Source organism: Emys orbicularis, chromosome 2 (genome assembly GCF_028017835.1).
Source record: "Emys orbicularis isolate rEmyOrb1 chromosome 2, rEmyOrb1.hap1, whole genome shotgun sequence".
NCBI lineage: Eukaryota > Metazoa > Chordata > Testudines > Emydidae > Emys > Emys orbicularis.
Window position 1 is genome coordinate 265669772 of NC_088684.1, and position 17201 is coordinate 265686972.

The 17201-nt window shown below is 45.9% G+C and overlaps 1 protein-coding gene across 1 annotated transcript; it reads right to left on the bottom strand.

The window, feature by feature from the left end:
* Positions 1-644: 644 nt before the first annotated feature.
* Positions 645-12359, bottom strand: LOC135873859 (patched domain-containing protein 3-like). Its single transcript, XM_065398470.1, has 4 exons — positions 11547-12359; positions 10759-10880; positions 3104-3249; positions 645-2491 (listed from the first exon to the last, which is right to left on the bottom strand). The coding sequence occupies exons 1-4, from the start codon at positions 12357-12359 to the stop codon at positions 645-647; spliced, it is 2928 nt and encodes a 975-aa protein (XP_065254542.1).
* Positions 12360-17201: the final 4842 nt, after the last annotated feature.

The window sequence follows — 17201 nt, forward strand, 5'->3', positions numbered from 1 at the left end:
TTTGAAATATTTACTGGTCATTTAACAAAGAATATACAAAATCAACAGAATACACCCAATAACATATATCCTTTATAGAATACAGCAGAGTGGAAAATTTAAGGCTGGTGACTGGATTATGTAAAGTGGGATTATAATGAGTGACAAAATATTACATAGCAGTGTGAAACTAGGTGGAGCTCTTAATTAATGATCTCCAAACTTCTTAGCATTTTGGTAAAGGAAAGTGCAATTTCTGAGGGGGTTTTAGCTGGACTCTATTGAAACACTCTTTTAACTTTAAATGTATTTTAACAAAGTTTTTTTGTTTGGTAATCTTTTAATTTTGTGATATCATTTCACTTGACCCACACATTTTCTCTAATGATCTAAGTGCTTATCTAGATGAACAGTTTGTGCATGGCATACTGTGGTATAAATCTACAGCACACTTGCATGCTGTGCAGTAACTGTCCACATGGATCCTACTATGGTGCGTTAAAAGTTCCCTAGTGGGCTTCGAGCTACTCCCATTAAGTGTTAAACCTGAACAGTAGAAAACTGACATTTTCATACAATATAAATTTAAGTCTGGTGATTAATGTTTTGAAACCTTCAATGTGTACTTTTTGGCTCATATGCTGTATTTTAAATTGTAAATAAATTTATGGGCAATCTGGATTTATTTTACCTTCGTCATGAAGCTGTTCGATTTGTTTTTTGTAAGCCATTACTGCATTATTCTGATAGAGGCAGGGACTGCTGTCATGATTTTGTGAAACTGGAAAGAAATTGGAGCAGAGGTAGCCATTGTTTGGCTTTTCCATTCCTATATCATTTGGTTGTCTAATAATATTGTCTTCTAGAAAATTGTCTCCATTACTATCAATCTGGTTTTCATAACACCAAACATTATTTGGATTTTGTGTGTTACTAAAAGAGTTGCTGTTTTCTCCTATTGTTTTTATATTTACTCTTTTGTTTGCTGATCTGCCACAAATTCCAAAAAATGTTAAAAATACCGGAATAAAAACAAGACCATGAACAGCTCCAAACAAGATAACGAGAAACATAATCTTAAAAAATGTTCTGAAGATGTAAGCTTGTGCTGCAGACAGCACAATTACTCCCAATATAGTGGAGATAGCACCTTGTATCACCGGGTAGCCAAGAAGATACAGTGCATCAACTGCCTTCTCATTCACAGTTGACTTTTCACTTGAAACAAATGCATAAGATATATGAGCAGAAAAATCAACTGAAAACCCGATGCAAATGACAAGGTTAATCATAGATATGGAATCAAGATTAACATCCCAGTATGTCATGAAACCAGCAACGCCAACAATAACAGAAGCAATAGCAAAAGTTACCCACAAGGAGCAGAGCAGATTGGGAATAAGCAGCAAGGAAACACACAGCATAACTCCAGAAGCAATTCCAATATTCTGAATGGTGTTTGGCACTATTACGATATACTGATCATAGTATATAAATGCTGTGTGATATACCATTATTGGGATCTTACAGTCCTTGGCCAGGTCTCTTAATTGGTGTAAAAGGTTTTTCTCATCAACTGCAGTAGTAATGTTCACTGTTTGAATGAAAAAACGTGAGGCTGCTATTTCCTTATAGCGAATATCAATGTCCCATTCAAACTCTGGAAATAATTTAAATAGTTCAGATAAATTACCCATGAAAAAAACCTTAGTATCTATATTCAGTGAACAGCTTCTAGTAACATTTTCATACATTCGTAGCCATGACTCTGAGAGTCTCTTGTCCACATAGGAGTTATTTTCTAAAGACTCCATACAGTTCTCAATGTCATTACGAATGGATAGATTCCAATAAGGTACATTTTCTGTGATAGTGACCATAATCCTAGGACCGTACTCTGAGAAATATTCATCTTCCCAATCATGATACTGAATAACATAAGAATCGTCACTAGCCAGATTTCGCAGGTCTATACCTTCCTTTATCTGAGTACACCCATAAATACTACTAGCCAGGAACCCTCCATACAGCAACACCACAAACACTTTGGTCCAGATCTTTGTAAGGAAAGGACCATAATATTTCCTAAAGAATTTGTTCATTGGATGTTCATCTTCTCCCCCAGAAGATTTATCAGAAAAGCCTCCTACACAGCACATGTTGTACAAGTAGGAGCGATGAGGCTGAACAATGTCCTTCACTTTTGTGAAAATTAACCAGTGTCTGTTGCCTTCTTCCCTTTTACCATTTAAAGCAAGAACAGCTCCAAAGAATGTAATGTTGTATATATAGCAGAAGATGAAAGCAGTTCCTGTGTAGAGACAAAAGGACTTCACAGACTGAAAGGAAGTCATGATCCCTATGTAGAAGGCTAAAACATCAGTGAGAGTGGTGATTGTGATAGACACTGCTGCCTCTGCATAAGTTTCAGCCATCCGCTTTTCAACTTTATTTTTAGGATTAGTCTGTTGCCAGGAGGAGATCATAATGAACATGTCATCAACACCAACCCCTACAAAAGGGAAAAGGTTAATAGCTTATTGTACATACCATCAACATCAGTTTCTAATGGAAAATAGCAAAAATTCAAAACAAATAAGTTAAGCCAGTAAATGTAAAGAAGAAAGCTGAGCAATAAGCATTGTGTTGATACGAAGTGAAGTTATGGACCCAGAGAAAATACCCCCTCCCCATTTATGACCTAATGTATTACATTTCCCATTGCACCTTGCCTTTAGGTGAGATTTCTCTCTCTCACAACATTTCTCTGAAAGAGGAGCGTGGCTGGGGTGATAAGGTATATCCCTCATTCATGATACGGAGAATATAGAACAGCTTTCAGGAGCATGGATCCAGCTCCAATCTCACACTGAGCTGAATGGCCCTCTGATATTGTACCTTCCTCTATGACCATAGAGAACTGAGCCCCCCTACCCCCTTTTTTAAAAAACATTCTGCACTGCTGAATACCAGAATGGGCAAACACCTTGAAAATGATGAATTTACTCAGTGGTCTTAACTTTTAATTGTGCTGATTCCTGATTCATGCTATGTTAAAATGGTCTCCTGCAAGGCATATTTTGCATTTCCACTTTTTCATCAAACCCATTTTTTTTTCACTTACCCAGTATAAGAAATGGTGCATTTGCCACAGTCATGACAAATGGTACCCCACAGAACAGCAACAGTCCAAAGCTGCTTAGCACAGCTAACCCAGAAGACAGCACTCCAAATGCTGCAACCCACACTTTATTTCGTACACAGTCAACCCTGGAAAATTGTGTAAAAAGCATCTTGTTTAGATTTTTTCAAGCTTTTATATATATATATATATATATATATATATATATATATATATATATATATATGCAATAGCATGCAAAATCCTTCTAATATAACAATTATAATTATCATGTTTTATCAAAGCAATTTTGAAAGCATGATTCTCATTAATACTTTACTAAGAGCACCAGGAACAAACATTTTAAAATCACACCATAGGCCAAATCAGTCCCCAGTTTAACAGCGCAACCACAGTGTAGTTGCATGAGTTTAACTGGCAGCAGAATTGTTGTCTCTCTCTCTTCCCCCATCGTACAAGGATGGATAAAAGTCAAAGTATTATGATGCTACCTACTGGGAAACAAAGAGTTGTGAACTCTGCCCTGCTTATGTAAACCTCAACCAGATCCTCTTCTTTCAGTTTTCTTTGCCTCCTTGCCTCGGAAGTGTGGAGTCCTTTCTCCAGTTCTCTTTCTCCTTCTCCTTCTCTCTCACTATCTTGCAGAGATAATAAGGAAAAGAGAGAAGATAAGAAAAAGGAAAGAAAATGGACATAGGCAAGAAACCAGAGGGCTTTGTTTTAGTCTGGAGAGAAAGAGTGAAAGGCAGAGCTCTGAGGTCTGCCACTGAGCTTCTGCCTTTTGCAGGAAGGGAAAGGCTCAACTAGGGCAGCCATTCAATTGGGCATTGTCTCCCACTTCTGAGGTAGTTTCCAGGATGTCTAGTCTTTGGCTCTCTTATGAGCAACAAGTTGGCTCCCATGATGAGAGTATGTGGGCCGTAGAATGCTGCCTCTCTGACAGACTAATATTAGCACCCTGCTTCAGGCTGCAGCCCTGCTTCACAGCTTACACAGCTGTGTAATAGCTTCTCTATCCTTCACAGAGTCCAGGGGTCTCCCAGCTGGTCCTCATGCTAGTGAGTCCAAATCTGATGAAGATTATCAGGAGCCAATTATTTTTCTTTTGGCCCCTTTGTTTAATACATTGCTTGGAAAAGTATGCAGGTTATGTTGGGAATGTATATCTTAGTTTGGTGTGAAATAAATGCTTTTAGTGCATCTTAGTCCTTTATAAATGAAAACACAGGGCTTGATCTGGCAAGATCTTGAGGACTATCAATTCCCACTGAAATTAACGGGAGTAAAGAGGACTCCGTCTCTGTCTACAGAATTCCTTTATACCATGCCTACCAAGGCAGTATCTAAGCATCTTGCAAGAGATTCTCAGTGCCTCACAGAATCAACCCCTTTAGCTATGAAAATGTCCTGCTGATCATTCACACCTGACTAGTGCGTGGCTATAGGAATTGTTTCTTTAAATCTCTTGCAGAAAACCAGGCATGAAAGGGCTGGGGAAAGTTGTAGATTGAAACTTTACAGTGAAGCAGAGAGGAACAGAATGGCTTTAGTGATAATATTGTTTTGCTTATTCTAATAAAGCTTTTCTGCTCTTAGGATACAGTATTTCTTTCTGTGATTCTTTACATATGCCATATGACATGGTGTCAGAAGTTGACTAATTCTGGACATAAATAAGAGGAAAAGAAAATGCCAAAGTTCCTGCTCTCCACAAGTCTTGGAAAGCACATGGAATGGCCTGAGAGGAAGGAGCACATCACAAGATCCTGAGCCATAATGTAGCTTACACAGGGAACAGCAATGCCTAGAGAAGTTCATTAGGAGTGAAACTGTAACTGTTTATAAATGAATTAAAAACTGGGTAATTGACAGGTTGTAAATGAGGACTCATCATCAAGCAACTGTGTGTCTAGTGGGGTCCCATTGTGAACAGCTCTTGGCCTTGTGCTATTTATCAATGGCATGGAAGGAAACATAAAATCATCAGTAAGGCTAAGATTTTGTCAAGGTTATTTTTAGTCAAAGTCATAGACAGATCACGGGTAATAAACAAAAATTCATGGAAACCTGAGCTCTGTCCCTGATTTTTACTAAAAATGACTTTGACAAAATGGGGGTGGGTGAGGTGGGTGTCCAGCACCCACAGCTGCTGTGGCTCCAGGGTCCCCCACGTGCCCATGGTGGCTCAAAGATCCTGGGACCTCCACCAACGTCCACACCACCATGGGCCTCACCTGCTGCCCAAGGTGCCTGGGAGCTTTGGGGGTCCCCTCACCACCCACACCAACTGGGAGCTGCCAGGGCCTCCCCTGCTGCCCATGGTGCCTGGGAGCTGCTGGGGTCCCCCTGCTGCCCATGCTGCCTGGGAACTGCCAGGTTCCCCCACCCCCATCACCTGTGGTAGTTGGGAGTTGCGGGGTCCCCCCGCCGCCCATGGAGGCTGGGAGTTCCAGGGTCCCCCTCGCCACCGTGGTAGCTGGGAGCTCCTGGGGTCCACCCTACCGCCTGTGGTGCCTGAGAGCTGAAGGATCCCCCTGCCGCCTGTGGTGGCTGGGAGCTGCAAGGTACCCTTGCTGCCCGCGGAGGCTGAGGGCTGTCAGGGGCCCCCTGCCGCCACTCAGAACTTTGGGGCCCATGGCTGGTAGTTCTGGGGGGGGCCTCGGTGCCTGCGGCAGTTGAGAGCTCCCCCTGCTGGCTGACAGCTCCAGCCCAGCCGCCCTGGGTCTGAAGTGGAAAATTTTACAGAGGTCTCTGGAAGTCATGGATTCCATCCTCTGTGACATAATCTTAGCCTTAATTATCACTTATAAAGTTCACAGATGACACAAAGCTTGGGGGAATGGTAAATAATGAAGTGAATAGGTTACTGATACAGAGATCTGGATCTTTTGGTAAGCTGGGTGCAAGCTAATAATATGTGTTTTAATAAGGCCAAAAGTTAAGGTTAAAGTTATAAAGTTAAAACCAAAAGTAAAGTTATAGACCTAGGAACAAAGTCTGTAGCCCATTCTTCCAGGATGGGAGACTCTATTCTGGGAAGCAGTGACTCTGAAAAATACTTGAGGATCATGGTGCATAATCAGCTGAACATCAGTTGCCAGTGCAACGCTTTGGCCAATAACGGTAGTGTGCTCCTTTGATGTATAAATGGGAATATCAAGTAGAAGTAGGGAGGTTATATTACCTCTATATTTGGCACTGGTGTGATTTCTGCTAGAATACTCTATCCAGTTCTGGTATCCACATTTCAAGAAGGATGTTGATAAACTGGAAAGAGTTCAGAGAACATCCACAAGAATGGAAACATAACATATATGGCCCACAATGTGTTATGTGGTCCACATCCAATACTACCTGTATGGCCTTGAGGATGTCACATGGGCCTCAGCTTTGTGCTGATTGGGCCACAAGCAGCTTGTGGGATTCAGGCTGAGAACCACTGGCCCACACAGTAGAAGCATATGTAGAAAAAGTAATAAGGACATTTGAACATGTCCATGGAAGAAAAGAAGTCAAGGAAATATCCCAAGCAAGGATGAGTGCCTATTTTCTGGGATCTCTGTTCAAAGACAGCATTCATGTACAGGCTTGGATCTCAAGATTTCAATATTATAGTTAAATTTAAAATTGATTCAGGAGCAGAAACAACCTTGATTTGTAAAGAGACTTTTAAGGTAGTATGCTCAATAGCCCAGGGCAAAAAATAAGTTGGTGGGTCAGTTCAAAGTCTGTACTATCTACAAGATTAAGTGTTGTTTAATCTGTTTTTCATTCGTGGATTTACCCCAAGTAAACTTGTGGACCAAACCATAATCTGTGAAGATGGTTCTCAGAAAATGCTATAAATATCAGTATGGTGGCCCAGCATAGAGCAGGACTTAAAACACAAGGCGGAAACATGTTAATTTTGTAGAATAACACTATTAGCTGTTGTCACTGATTGAGACTGTTCAAGGTACTCATTCAGAAGTAACATGGGGATCCTTAGCTGGTCCCAAACCCAGATGATGTGTTGTGTGACCATAATAATGGTACTCACAGCACAGCCTCAGTGCAGGGAAAGTGTCATAATCCTACTGAGTCTGAATCTATCCTGCTGGGATTTGATAATTTAAGCAAATCAACTGGAAAAACCCTCCTCAAGGCCAGAAGGTAACCAAATCTGGATGACTAGTGAAGTTGGTAACTCATCTGGATCTATAATTTCTTGTTAAATATTAATTTCTGTTAAAGATTGTTTATACAGAAAAAGTAAGTATGTGCTGATGGCTCACATGTGAGGATATGTGCGCCATTTCTTTAAATTTTAAAAGATCCTGGACAGAAGCTCTAAAGTGAAGGAAAGAGAGAGGGGCAGTATAGCTTTAGGGATAATACTGTTTTCTTTATTCTAATAAAGTTCCTTCTTCAATGTTAAGAAAATGACTGTTTCTGTGACTCTTTATTATTATCACAATACACGCAGTGAGTACATTTTATTAAATAAGAAATGGTAAAACCTCTGAAATATTAAAGATTAATACTGATAAATGAGCTGCATTTTGCTGTGATTGTATTTGAGGAATATAAATATTGACATGGACTTTCTTTTGTGCTCACAGAAGAACTGATCACATGGTAGATTTCTAAAATTTGTATCTGTTCCAAAATCTTTCATAAATCAAAAAAGCCATGCTAAAAAATAAACTGTTCAGCCATTTAGATACAGGATATAATGTGAGCAAAATAGCTCTGTTGTAAAAGTTAAGTATTTAAGTAATGTAAATAAGCAAAAGTCAATTACGGCTAACATATTCATTCCCTGATAGTTCATAGACCACAAATGGATGTTCTGAATTGGGGACAGAGGCCAAATTAGTCTATTTGTGCCATGTTTAATCTGACCTGTTAAGAAACTAACTTAAAAAAAGATTGATTTGTGTTTTTAAAAGTTTTAGGGATAGTTATGAGATTAAAGAATTAAAGTTATCTTAAATTTGGTTAAGAAAATAATATATTTTCTTTATGATTTGAGGCTAGTAAGGAAAAGGCCCCAATCAACTAGTAAAAGAAGGCTCTGAGAATTATGAGTTATAAGAATGTAGTGGGGAAAGGATGTATGGTTCAAAAGGTAACTATAAAATAAAGAGCGGCAATAACAAGAAAAAAAAAGGTGTCTTAAAAGAAACAAGCACAAATCTTCCCACTCTTCTGCTGGTAGGCAAAGGTGGGTGGAGGAGATAAGAAAGGAAGACTGTAGAGGAAGGAAAGTAAGGATAAACTGCCTCAAATTGGGGATTTTTTTTTTTTTGCTAACGTTAGTAGGTCAGCTGAAAGGGAAAGAAGAGAGCTGTGAATCTGAAGAATCTTTATCAGATCAGGGCCAATCAAGCTGGGGCAGACCAGAATGAGAGGACAATAGTCTGGTACGTCTGTAGTATAATTGATCATATCCTTATGGATGTGTGTTACTGTGTTGGATGTAGTAAATTGTTTATTGTCTAGGCTTTTTAGATGTGTTTAAAAAAATTGTAGAAACAGTAGTTGGCCTTTGGATTTATTAAAGGAATTTATGGTTAAGTTAATGTCTAGTGTTGCCCTATCATAAATAATAACTCCAGTCCAGGGAAAGTTAGAAGACTAAACCTTTCCTAATTTAGCTTTTATTAAAAATGGAAAACACATTCTTATATATTTGGAATACTTCATTTTCTAGTTTTTGTTTTACATGAAATGTTAGTGTATTGAATCCCAAAACCTTCATAAAAATGTTCTAGAGGATTCACAAATGACAAACTACCATAAAGAGATTTGTCTTTGTTTCAAAATGTTTTCTTCAAATCAAGGATAACATACTAAAATATTGATCTTATATAGGCCAAAACTACAGATAGATGCATAGGTGCAGGAGGGAAAGATTTTCACGTTGGAACCTGGCAGCATAGAAACTCATTTTGGTCACTGTGGAACTGCCTCAAATCCATATTTTCAGCTTGTCCTGCAAAATAGCAGGAGTAACTAGATATATAGGAAATGGTACCTGCACACCCTGATGGAGGACAGCATCAGTTGCAAAGAAGTTTATGAATGGCACCCCACTTATTTTTCACTTTCATTCTTTTTTGTTCCATTTTGTGTCGGTGTTCAAACTTAGGGTACATAGAAAACACTGCCTAGTCTATACACCTGTGATGGATATCTGAACACATACTATCATGGCCAAGGACCTCTGTACCCTGTATGTGCTACTGCAGAATTGGTCCCTCTATGTGCTAAATTACTTCAGTAATAATGTTTTCATTTAATGCATCTGCTTTTCAGTACCAAATTTGTAACAAGTCACATTCGGCAGGGAGGGATAGCTCAGTGGTTTGAGCATGGGCCTGCTAAATCCGGGGTTGTGAGCTCAATCCCTAAGAGGGCCATTTGGGGCAAAAATCTGTCTAGGGATTAGTCCCCCTTTGAGCAGGGGGTTGGACTAGATAACCTCCTGAGGTCCCTTCCAACCTTGATATTCTCTTTAAAATATATGTATTAGTGGTATTCCTGCAAATCCTTACTCATGTAAGTAGTTCTTATTCAGGCAAAATGTCTCACTTCACTATAGCTGCTCACGTGAGTATAACTTGAAGGATCACCCACAATTTTTGTATCAATATTCCACAGCATATTTTAATTAGTAGTAGTAGTTGTATTGGGGTAGCATCTAGAGACCGTAATCAAGGACCAGGGCAGGGGTCAGCAACCTGCAGCACACATGCCAAAGGTGACACGTGAGCTGATTTTTAGTGGCACTGTGCTGCCAGCCGGGGTCCCAGCCGTCGGCCCGCTCAACCCGCTGCCTGCCTCGATGGACAGAACCCTGGGCTGGCAGAGGGCTGAGCTGGGATGGTGGCCGGGACCCTGGCTGGCAGGGCCCGGCAGACGGAACCCCAGACTGGCAGCGTGCTGAGTGGCTCAGCCCGCTGCCGGTCTCGGGTTCCGTCTGCCACCCCCGCTGCCAGTCTGGGGTTCCATCCGCCGGCTCCTGCGAGCCAGGGTTCCGGCTGCCAGCCCCGCTCAGCCCACTGCCAGTTTGGGGTTCCGTCTGGCGGCCCCTGTAAATGTGAAATGTATTACTGGTACGCGAAACCTTAAATTACATCAAATAAATGAAGACTTGGCACACCACTTCTCAAAGGTTGTTGACCCCTGGACCAGGGCTTCATTGTACTAGGCAAGAGGGTCCTTTCTGAAAGAACTAATTATGAATTCTTCTTTTTTCAGTTGGCTTAATCTAAGTTGGTATTTGTTTGAGGTTTGCAACTCTGAAATGTGGATTTAAATAGATGGAAAAAGAATTTAAATGATTTGAAAAAAACACAAAGAAATCTGTTTGGCATATTTTAAAATTTAGTATTTAGTATGGTGGCTTGGCTAATGTAATCTTTTTTCTAATGTAGATACAGGTCGTCAGCAATATTTGAGTTATTAAAACATGAAAATATGTATAACTGTAAGATTCCTTTCCTGTATGGGGGTCAGACTAGATGACCCTTTCGGTCCCTTTTAACCCTATGATTCTATGTATGTTTTGATTCATTTCAGTAAAATGGAAAATATATAAAGGATATCGAAGAGTAAGTTTGAAAGGTCATTAACAGAAGACAAGAGCTTACCTTAAACAAGAAGTAATGGAAAAGGTTATAGTTAGAAAGTATGTTATGGAAAACAGGGGGATCACTTTCCTGATATTTCCTTCAAACTCTTCCTGTCTGGATATTGAGGTAAAGTAAGCCACCTGCCATTAAAAAATATAATGGGTTAAATAAAAATTTTCTTTAGCCTTGTATTTTATACATATAATTAAAATACTATAGGAATAGGGTTCAGATTGTTATTTTAGGCACTACCATTTTAATATTTTAATTATGATTTTAGCTGTAATTATCTACTGTAAACCCTAAGCTAAAAATCACATATTAAGAATAGGAAAAAATTAGCACACAGTTAAGTATGAATTAAAACTAATCATACAGTCCAAGAGAAGATGAATGACCCTGCGGCCCGGCCGGATCGGGGCCGCACTACGCGGCTCGGCCCCAGAACCAGCGCCCTGGCCTGAGCGCTGCCGAGCCGTGTGGGGGGGCCCAGCCGCGTGGTGCGGCTCAGGGGCTGGCTTAAAACGGCTCATGGGCCGGATTCAGTTCGCGGGCTGTAGTTTGCCCACCCCAGCCTGGAGTGAACATTGCAACCTAGCCAAGGGCAGGTGCAGCACAAGCGGCCCCTCCCTTGGGCATTTCAGCGCCTTTCCTCTCATTCCGGATCCGGGTTTGGGTGCCGGGTTCGGGAACAGAGCCCGGCGCTCCGGCTCTCCCGCCCCCGAAGCGGGGAGGCTAGAGCAGGAGGATCCCGCTGCACACCCCGGGGAGGGCTCCGTACCCCAGGGGGCTGCTCGGCGCTCTACCTGGACAGAGGTGAGATTTAAAGCCTCCAGCTCAGCCGGGATGCGCTTGAGGAAGTTTTCCAGCCACTGCAAACTCAGGTAATAAACCAGCCTCAGGGCTTTGGCTGCCTGCACCCGGGAGGCGCCCGCTCCGCGAGCCAGCTGAACGCCTCCTAAGAAGGTGCCCATGAAAACGCTGCTCCCGAACACGGGGTACGTGAGCTGCGGGAGGAGAGTCTCTAGCCGGGCCGACTCCCCCTGCACTGCAGCCAGGAGCGGGTTGGGGCTGCCGCAGGACCCATTGCTCCGGACGCACAGGTCCGGGTAGGAGAGTTGGGTGCCCGGGTCCCCTCCGGGAACAGCGAGGCTCTGCACCGCCCCGTCCAGCCGCAGGAGCTCCCCGAAGGCTCCCGCCGTCAGGATGTTGTTGCCTGAGGCGGAGACCGCGATGAGGGAGGCGAAGGCGCCCTCTGTGAGCAGCCTCTGGCCGGAGAAGCGCTCGGAGTCGCGGGTCGGGAAATGCTCCTGGGCAAAGCGCCTCTCGCTCTTGGCGGGCCCCGCGAGCGGCGTGAACTGCCCCTCGATGTCATTGGCTTGTCTCTGCGGCAAGAAGAGGAAGCCCGCGCCGAGGCCGCCCGAGAGCAGCAGCGGGAGCATCAGGAAGGGCCACGGGTGGGCGCCTATCAGCCCCCCGAGCCGGCCGAAACGCCGGCTGAGAAACAGGGCAAAGTTGTCGTGCGGGGGGATGGTCGGTTCGGGGCCGGGACCTGGTTCTGGGTCCAACTCAGAGCCCATCTGCCCGCTGCCCCGCCTCTGCTGCTCCTCGGGCCCCATGTCCTGTCCGCTGACCCCCGCTCCTGGCTTCCTGCGCCCCCTGGCTGCTCCTGGCCCCGCTCCCTGCCCCGGCGCTAATGGTTCAGGGAAGGGGGTGGGGGGCAGCTCTGCATCTCGCCTGCCCTCATCTGCACTTCGCTAGCTGCCTAAGGCCGCCGCGTGGGAGAGGAAAGAATTGTCTCTAAGCCCTGTGGTTCCATGGTCCTGCTCCTCTACCCACGCAGGGCCGGCTCTGGCTTTTTTGCCGCCCCAGGCAAAAAAGCCTCCGGCCGCCCCCCCCCCCGCGGGGGGGGGCGGAGCCGGGGGGGGGGCGGCGAGCCCCGGCGGGGGCTCCGCTCTCCCCTGGGGGCAGGGCGCCGGGGGGGAAGGGCGGCCGGAGCCCTGGGAGGAGGGCAGCGAGCCCCGGCGGGGGCTCGGCTCCCCCCCCCGCGGCCAGAGCGCCGGGGGCAGTGCGGCGAGCCCCGGCGGGGGCTCGGCTCTCCCCCCCCCGGGCAGCCGGGGGGAGGGCGCCGGAGGGGAGGACGGCCGGAGCCCTGGGAGGAGGGTGGCGAGCCCCGGCGGGGGCTCGGCTCTCCCCCCCCAGGCGGCCAGAGCGCCGGGGGCAGGGCGGCGAGAGGGCGGCGAGCCCCGGCTGGGGCTCGGCTCTCCCCCCCCCCCGGCGGCCAGCTCTCCCCCCGGCAGCCGGGGGAGGGCGGCCAGAGCGCCGGGGGGAGGGCGGCGAGCCCGGCTGTGGCCCCACTCTCCCCGGCGGCCCGAGCGCCGCGCCGTGCTGCCCCCCCTCCAGGTGCCGCCCCAAGCACCAGCTTGGTTGCCTGGTGCCTGGAGCCGGCCCTGTACCCACGTAGTGCCTGGGAGGAAAGGAAAAGTGACGGGTAAAGGCTGTGAATGTCTCTCTGGACTGTTATGGGTAGCGCTGCTGCAGTACTTGCCCCTCCTTCCAGTTTCTCTTAGATGATTAATTGACCTGGATAGGGCTTGTGTCATAAGGAAGTTCTCATAAATAATTATTTACCCACAGTATCTGGTGCTTCCTGGCAATATACTTCCCCATGGTCCCCTTGCTGATATGAGATTATATTGGATAATTCCCTTCCCACTAAAGATATAAAAAGAGAACTACTGAAATAACTAAGGCCAGGCCCATAGCTAGCAAAGAAAAGGCTATTAGGCTGCCCTGGGTGAAGCCGTAAAGATTTAAATGCTGCTGCAAAGATCATTTTCATGGTTCATCGCTTTGACTGTGTCACCCTTCTCTGCATCTCATTCCCTGGCTCCCCCTTCCATCACATTGAATATAAGCTACCTGTCTTCACTTTCAGGACTCTTCACAGCCTGTCTTATAGACTTTAAGGCCAGAAGGGAACATCATGATAATATAGTAGTCTTACCTCCTGCATATTGCAGGCTACAGAAGCTCGCCCGCCCACTTCTCTAATAGACCCATAACCTCTGGCTGAGTTACTGAAGTCCTCAAATCATGATTTAAATACTTCAAGTTACAGAGAATCCACTATTTACACCACTTTAAACTGTTAGTGACCCATGCCCCATGGTGCAGAGGAAAGCAAAAAAACCCTAGGGTCTCTGCCAGTCTGACCTGGGGGAAAACTTCTTCCCAACCCCAAATATGGCAGTCAGTTAGACTCTGAGCATTTCAGCAAGACCAAATGAAAGAATTCTCTGTAGTAACTCAGAGCCCTCCCCATCTAGTGTCTGATCACTGGCCATTGGGGATATTTGCTACTAGCAGTCTCAGATTAGCTATATATAAGGCTGCGAGTTTGTCATGGAAGTCACAGATTCCGTGACTTTCCCTGACCTTCGTGACTTCTGCAGCGGCTGGTGCTGGCCCAGGGGCTTCCCGAGCCGGGCAGCCCATGGGCCAGCAGCAGCAGTTTGGGTGTATGGGAGGGGGCTCAAGGCTAGGAGCAGGAGTTTGGGGGGCACTTACCTGGGAGGCTCCCCTGCCACTCCTAGGTGGCAGAGGAGCAGGGGGGGTCTCCACCCCGCACACTGCCGGTGCCCACAGGCCCCGCCCCCACAGCTCCCATTGGCTGTGGTTCCTGGCCAATGGGAGCTGCGGCAGCCGGCACTTGTGGCGGGAGCAGTGGAGGAGCCCCTGCCTCCACCACCTAGGAGCTGCAGGGACGCAGAGCCGGATAGGGAGCCCTGCCAACCTCCCCTCCCCAGCACCAGCAGGGGTCCCGGGTCATGCACTGTGGCCCAGCCTCCTCTGCCCCAGCACCAGAGGGGGTCCTGGGTCACCTCAACCCCTGCTCCCAGCACCCATGGCATCCCCAGTCTGCCCCGCCCACGTTTTAGTCACGGTAGGTATTTTTAGTAAAAGGTCAGGGGCCTGTGAATTTTTGTTTACGGCCCATGACCTGTCTGTGACTTTTACTAAAAATACCCATGACAAAATTGTAGTCTTAGCTATATATCATTATAGGCAGTCTCATCATACCTTTCCCTCCATAAACTTATCAAGCGCAATCTTGAAGCCAGTTAGGTTTTTTGCCTTCCTGCTCCCCATTGGAAGGCTATTCCACAACTTCACTCCTCTGATGGTTAGAAACCTTCATCTAATTTCAAGCCTAAACTATTTGGTGGCCAGTTTATACCCATTTATTCTTGTGTCCATATTGGCGCTTAACTTAAATAACTCCTCTCCCTCCCTGGTATTTATTCCTCTGATGTATTTATAGAGAGCGATCATCTCTCCCCTCAGCCTTATTTGGTTAGGCTTTCTTAAACATGGAAGACCATTATTGCACACAGTATTCCAGATGAGGTCTCACCAGCGCCTTGTATAATGGTACTAACACTTCCCTATCTCTACTGGAAATACCTCCCCTAATGTATCCTAAGATCACATTAGCCTTTTCCATGGCCACATCACATTGGCAGCTCATAGTCATCCTATGATCAACCAATACATCCAGGTCTTTCTCCTCCTCTGTCTCTTCCAACTGGTAAGTCCCAAGCTTGTAGCAAAAATTCTTGGTGTTATTCCCTAAGTGCATGACCTTACACTTTGGACTATTAAATTTCATCCCATTTCTATTACTCTAGTTTTCAAGGTCATCCAGATCTTCATTTATGTTATTCCGGTCCTTTGCATTGGCAATACCTCCCAACTTTGTGTCATCCATAAATTTTATTAGCACACTCCCACTTTTGTGCCAAGGTTATTAATAAAAATGTTAAATAAGCTAGGTCCCAAGACCGATCCCTGAGGAACTCCATCAGTAACCTCCCTCAAGCCTGACAGTTCACCTTTCAATATGACCTTATTAAAAACTGAGGCAAAGTATTTGTTTAGTTGTTGGACCATGCCTAGACTATCTTTAATCTTCAGCCTATCTTCAGTGCTTAGCAGTTCCACTTCTTCTTTCCTTGTTCTTTTTATTTTTATGGCTATAGAACCTTTTACTGTGGGTTTTAATGTCCCTTGCAAGGTCCAACTCTGCTTGGCTTTTGGCAGTGCTCACCTTCTACTTACACTTTCTGACCTCCAAGAGATAGCTTTACTTGCTGATCCATCCCATCTTCCATTCCTTGTAGGCTTTCTGCTTCCTCATCCAGCTTGGTCTGCAACACTTCCGTATGATTCCCCCCACCCGCCCTTGCTTGGGATGCAGGCTGCAAGTAGTTGCTTTATTCTCCATTTATCCTTCCTCCCACCTTTCTTTAGTCTGTTCTCTACCCCAATTCTTCTTTTTCTCCATTGCCCCCCATCCAAGCCCACCTCAATCCTTCAATTCTCTGCTTAATTCTTGTCCTTTTCACAGGATGGGGTGGATTTTTAAGGAGTTCAAGTCCCAGCTATGACTTGTACTTGGTTTTCCCTCTCCAGAACATGTAACTGAGGCTATGTGTATACTGCACACCACTGGTCGTGGCAGGTAAGGTATGTGACAGTGTAGCTACATGTTGCAGTGAGAGGCAGGCTGTGTCCAGATTGTGGAGCATAGTGAAAGGCTCTGGCCATGGGGAGGCAGTGGAAAAGGCTCCATCCTGCCAGAGCCATAATGTCATCTAGTGGCGACTCATGGGAGAGGCACAAAGGGTCAAGTGACCCTCCAGCAGAGTCAAGTGCTATGTTCCCTCTAAGGTGCGCACCTGCGTGGTTGCACAGGAGGTCACCAAGGGCTATGCAGGCGTGCACACTGCACACAGGGACGTGGGGTGAGGTTGGGAGTGGTGATGGGGGAGGTTGGGGCATCTGGGGCTGCGGCGACTCCCCCAGATCTGGGGCTGCGGCAGGGCAAAATGCCTCTTCCCCCCCAGTTCCAGGGTTGTGGCGGGGAGAGAGGACTCCCCCAGCCCCAGAGCTGCTGTGGCTGGGGAGAGGCCCCACTCTCCCGGCCCCAGCCCCAGAGCGGGAGCTTTTACAGCTGGGGAGAGACGCTCTCCCACAGCCCAGGTGCTGCTGTGGGGAGAGAGGGCTGGGGGGAGTCCTCTCCCACGAGTTGCCTCTTATCCCATAATTGTTGTGCCTTTTTTCAAAATGTCACAAACCACGTGGCCCTCCTCACTGCCCACCATCTCTGACAGGAAAATGGAGCCTGCATTGCTCTGCACTATTGTCATGAGCGTTGCAAGCACAGGATGCATGATTCTCTTGACATAATGGGAGGAGGATGTACCCTAGGATCTCCCATGGACTGTACCTGCCTGGAGCCTGCCTCAGGCTGGCAAGCAGGAGAGACTCAGTACCCGGCAGCAGGAATGAGGGCTGGGAGCCCGAAAGTGACATTCCCCAGAGTTGAGCAGCAGCCAGATGGGAAACGGACTGGAGTAGGAAATGGACCAGGGAAGGTGACGAGAGGCAAAACACCC

Bases quoted from the DNA above. Each gene is read 5' to 3' on its own strand.
- LOC135873859 (XM_065398470.1), bottom strand. From the start codon at position 12,359: ATGGGGCCCGAGGAGCAGCAGAGGCGGGGCAGCGGGCAGATGGGCTCT. The intron at 3,250-10,758 runs GTAAGCTCTTGT...ACAATTTTCCAG, and splicing joins TCCATTACTTCTTGTTTAAG to GGTTGACTGTGTACGAAATA. The intron at 2,492-3,103 runs GTAAGTGAAAAA...TCCCTTTTGTAG, and splicing joins TGCACCATTTCTTATACTGG to GGGTTGGTGTTGATGACATG.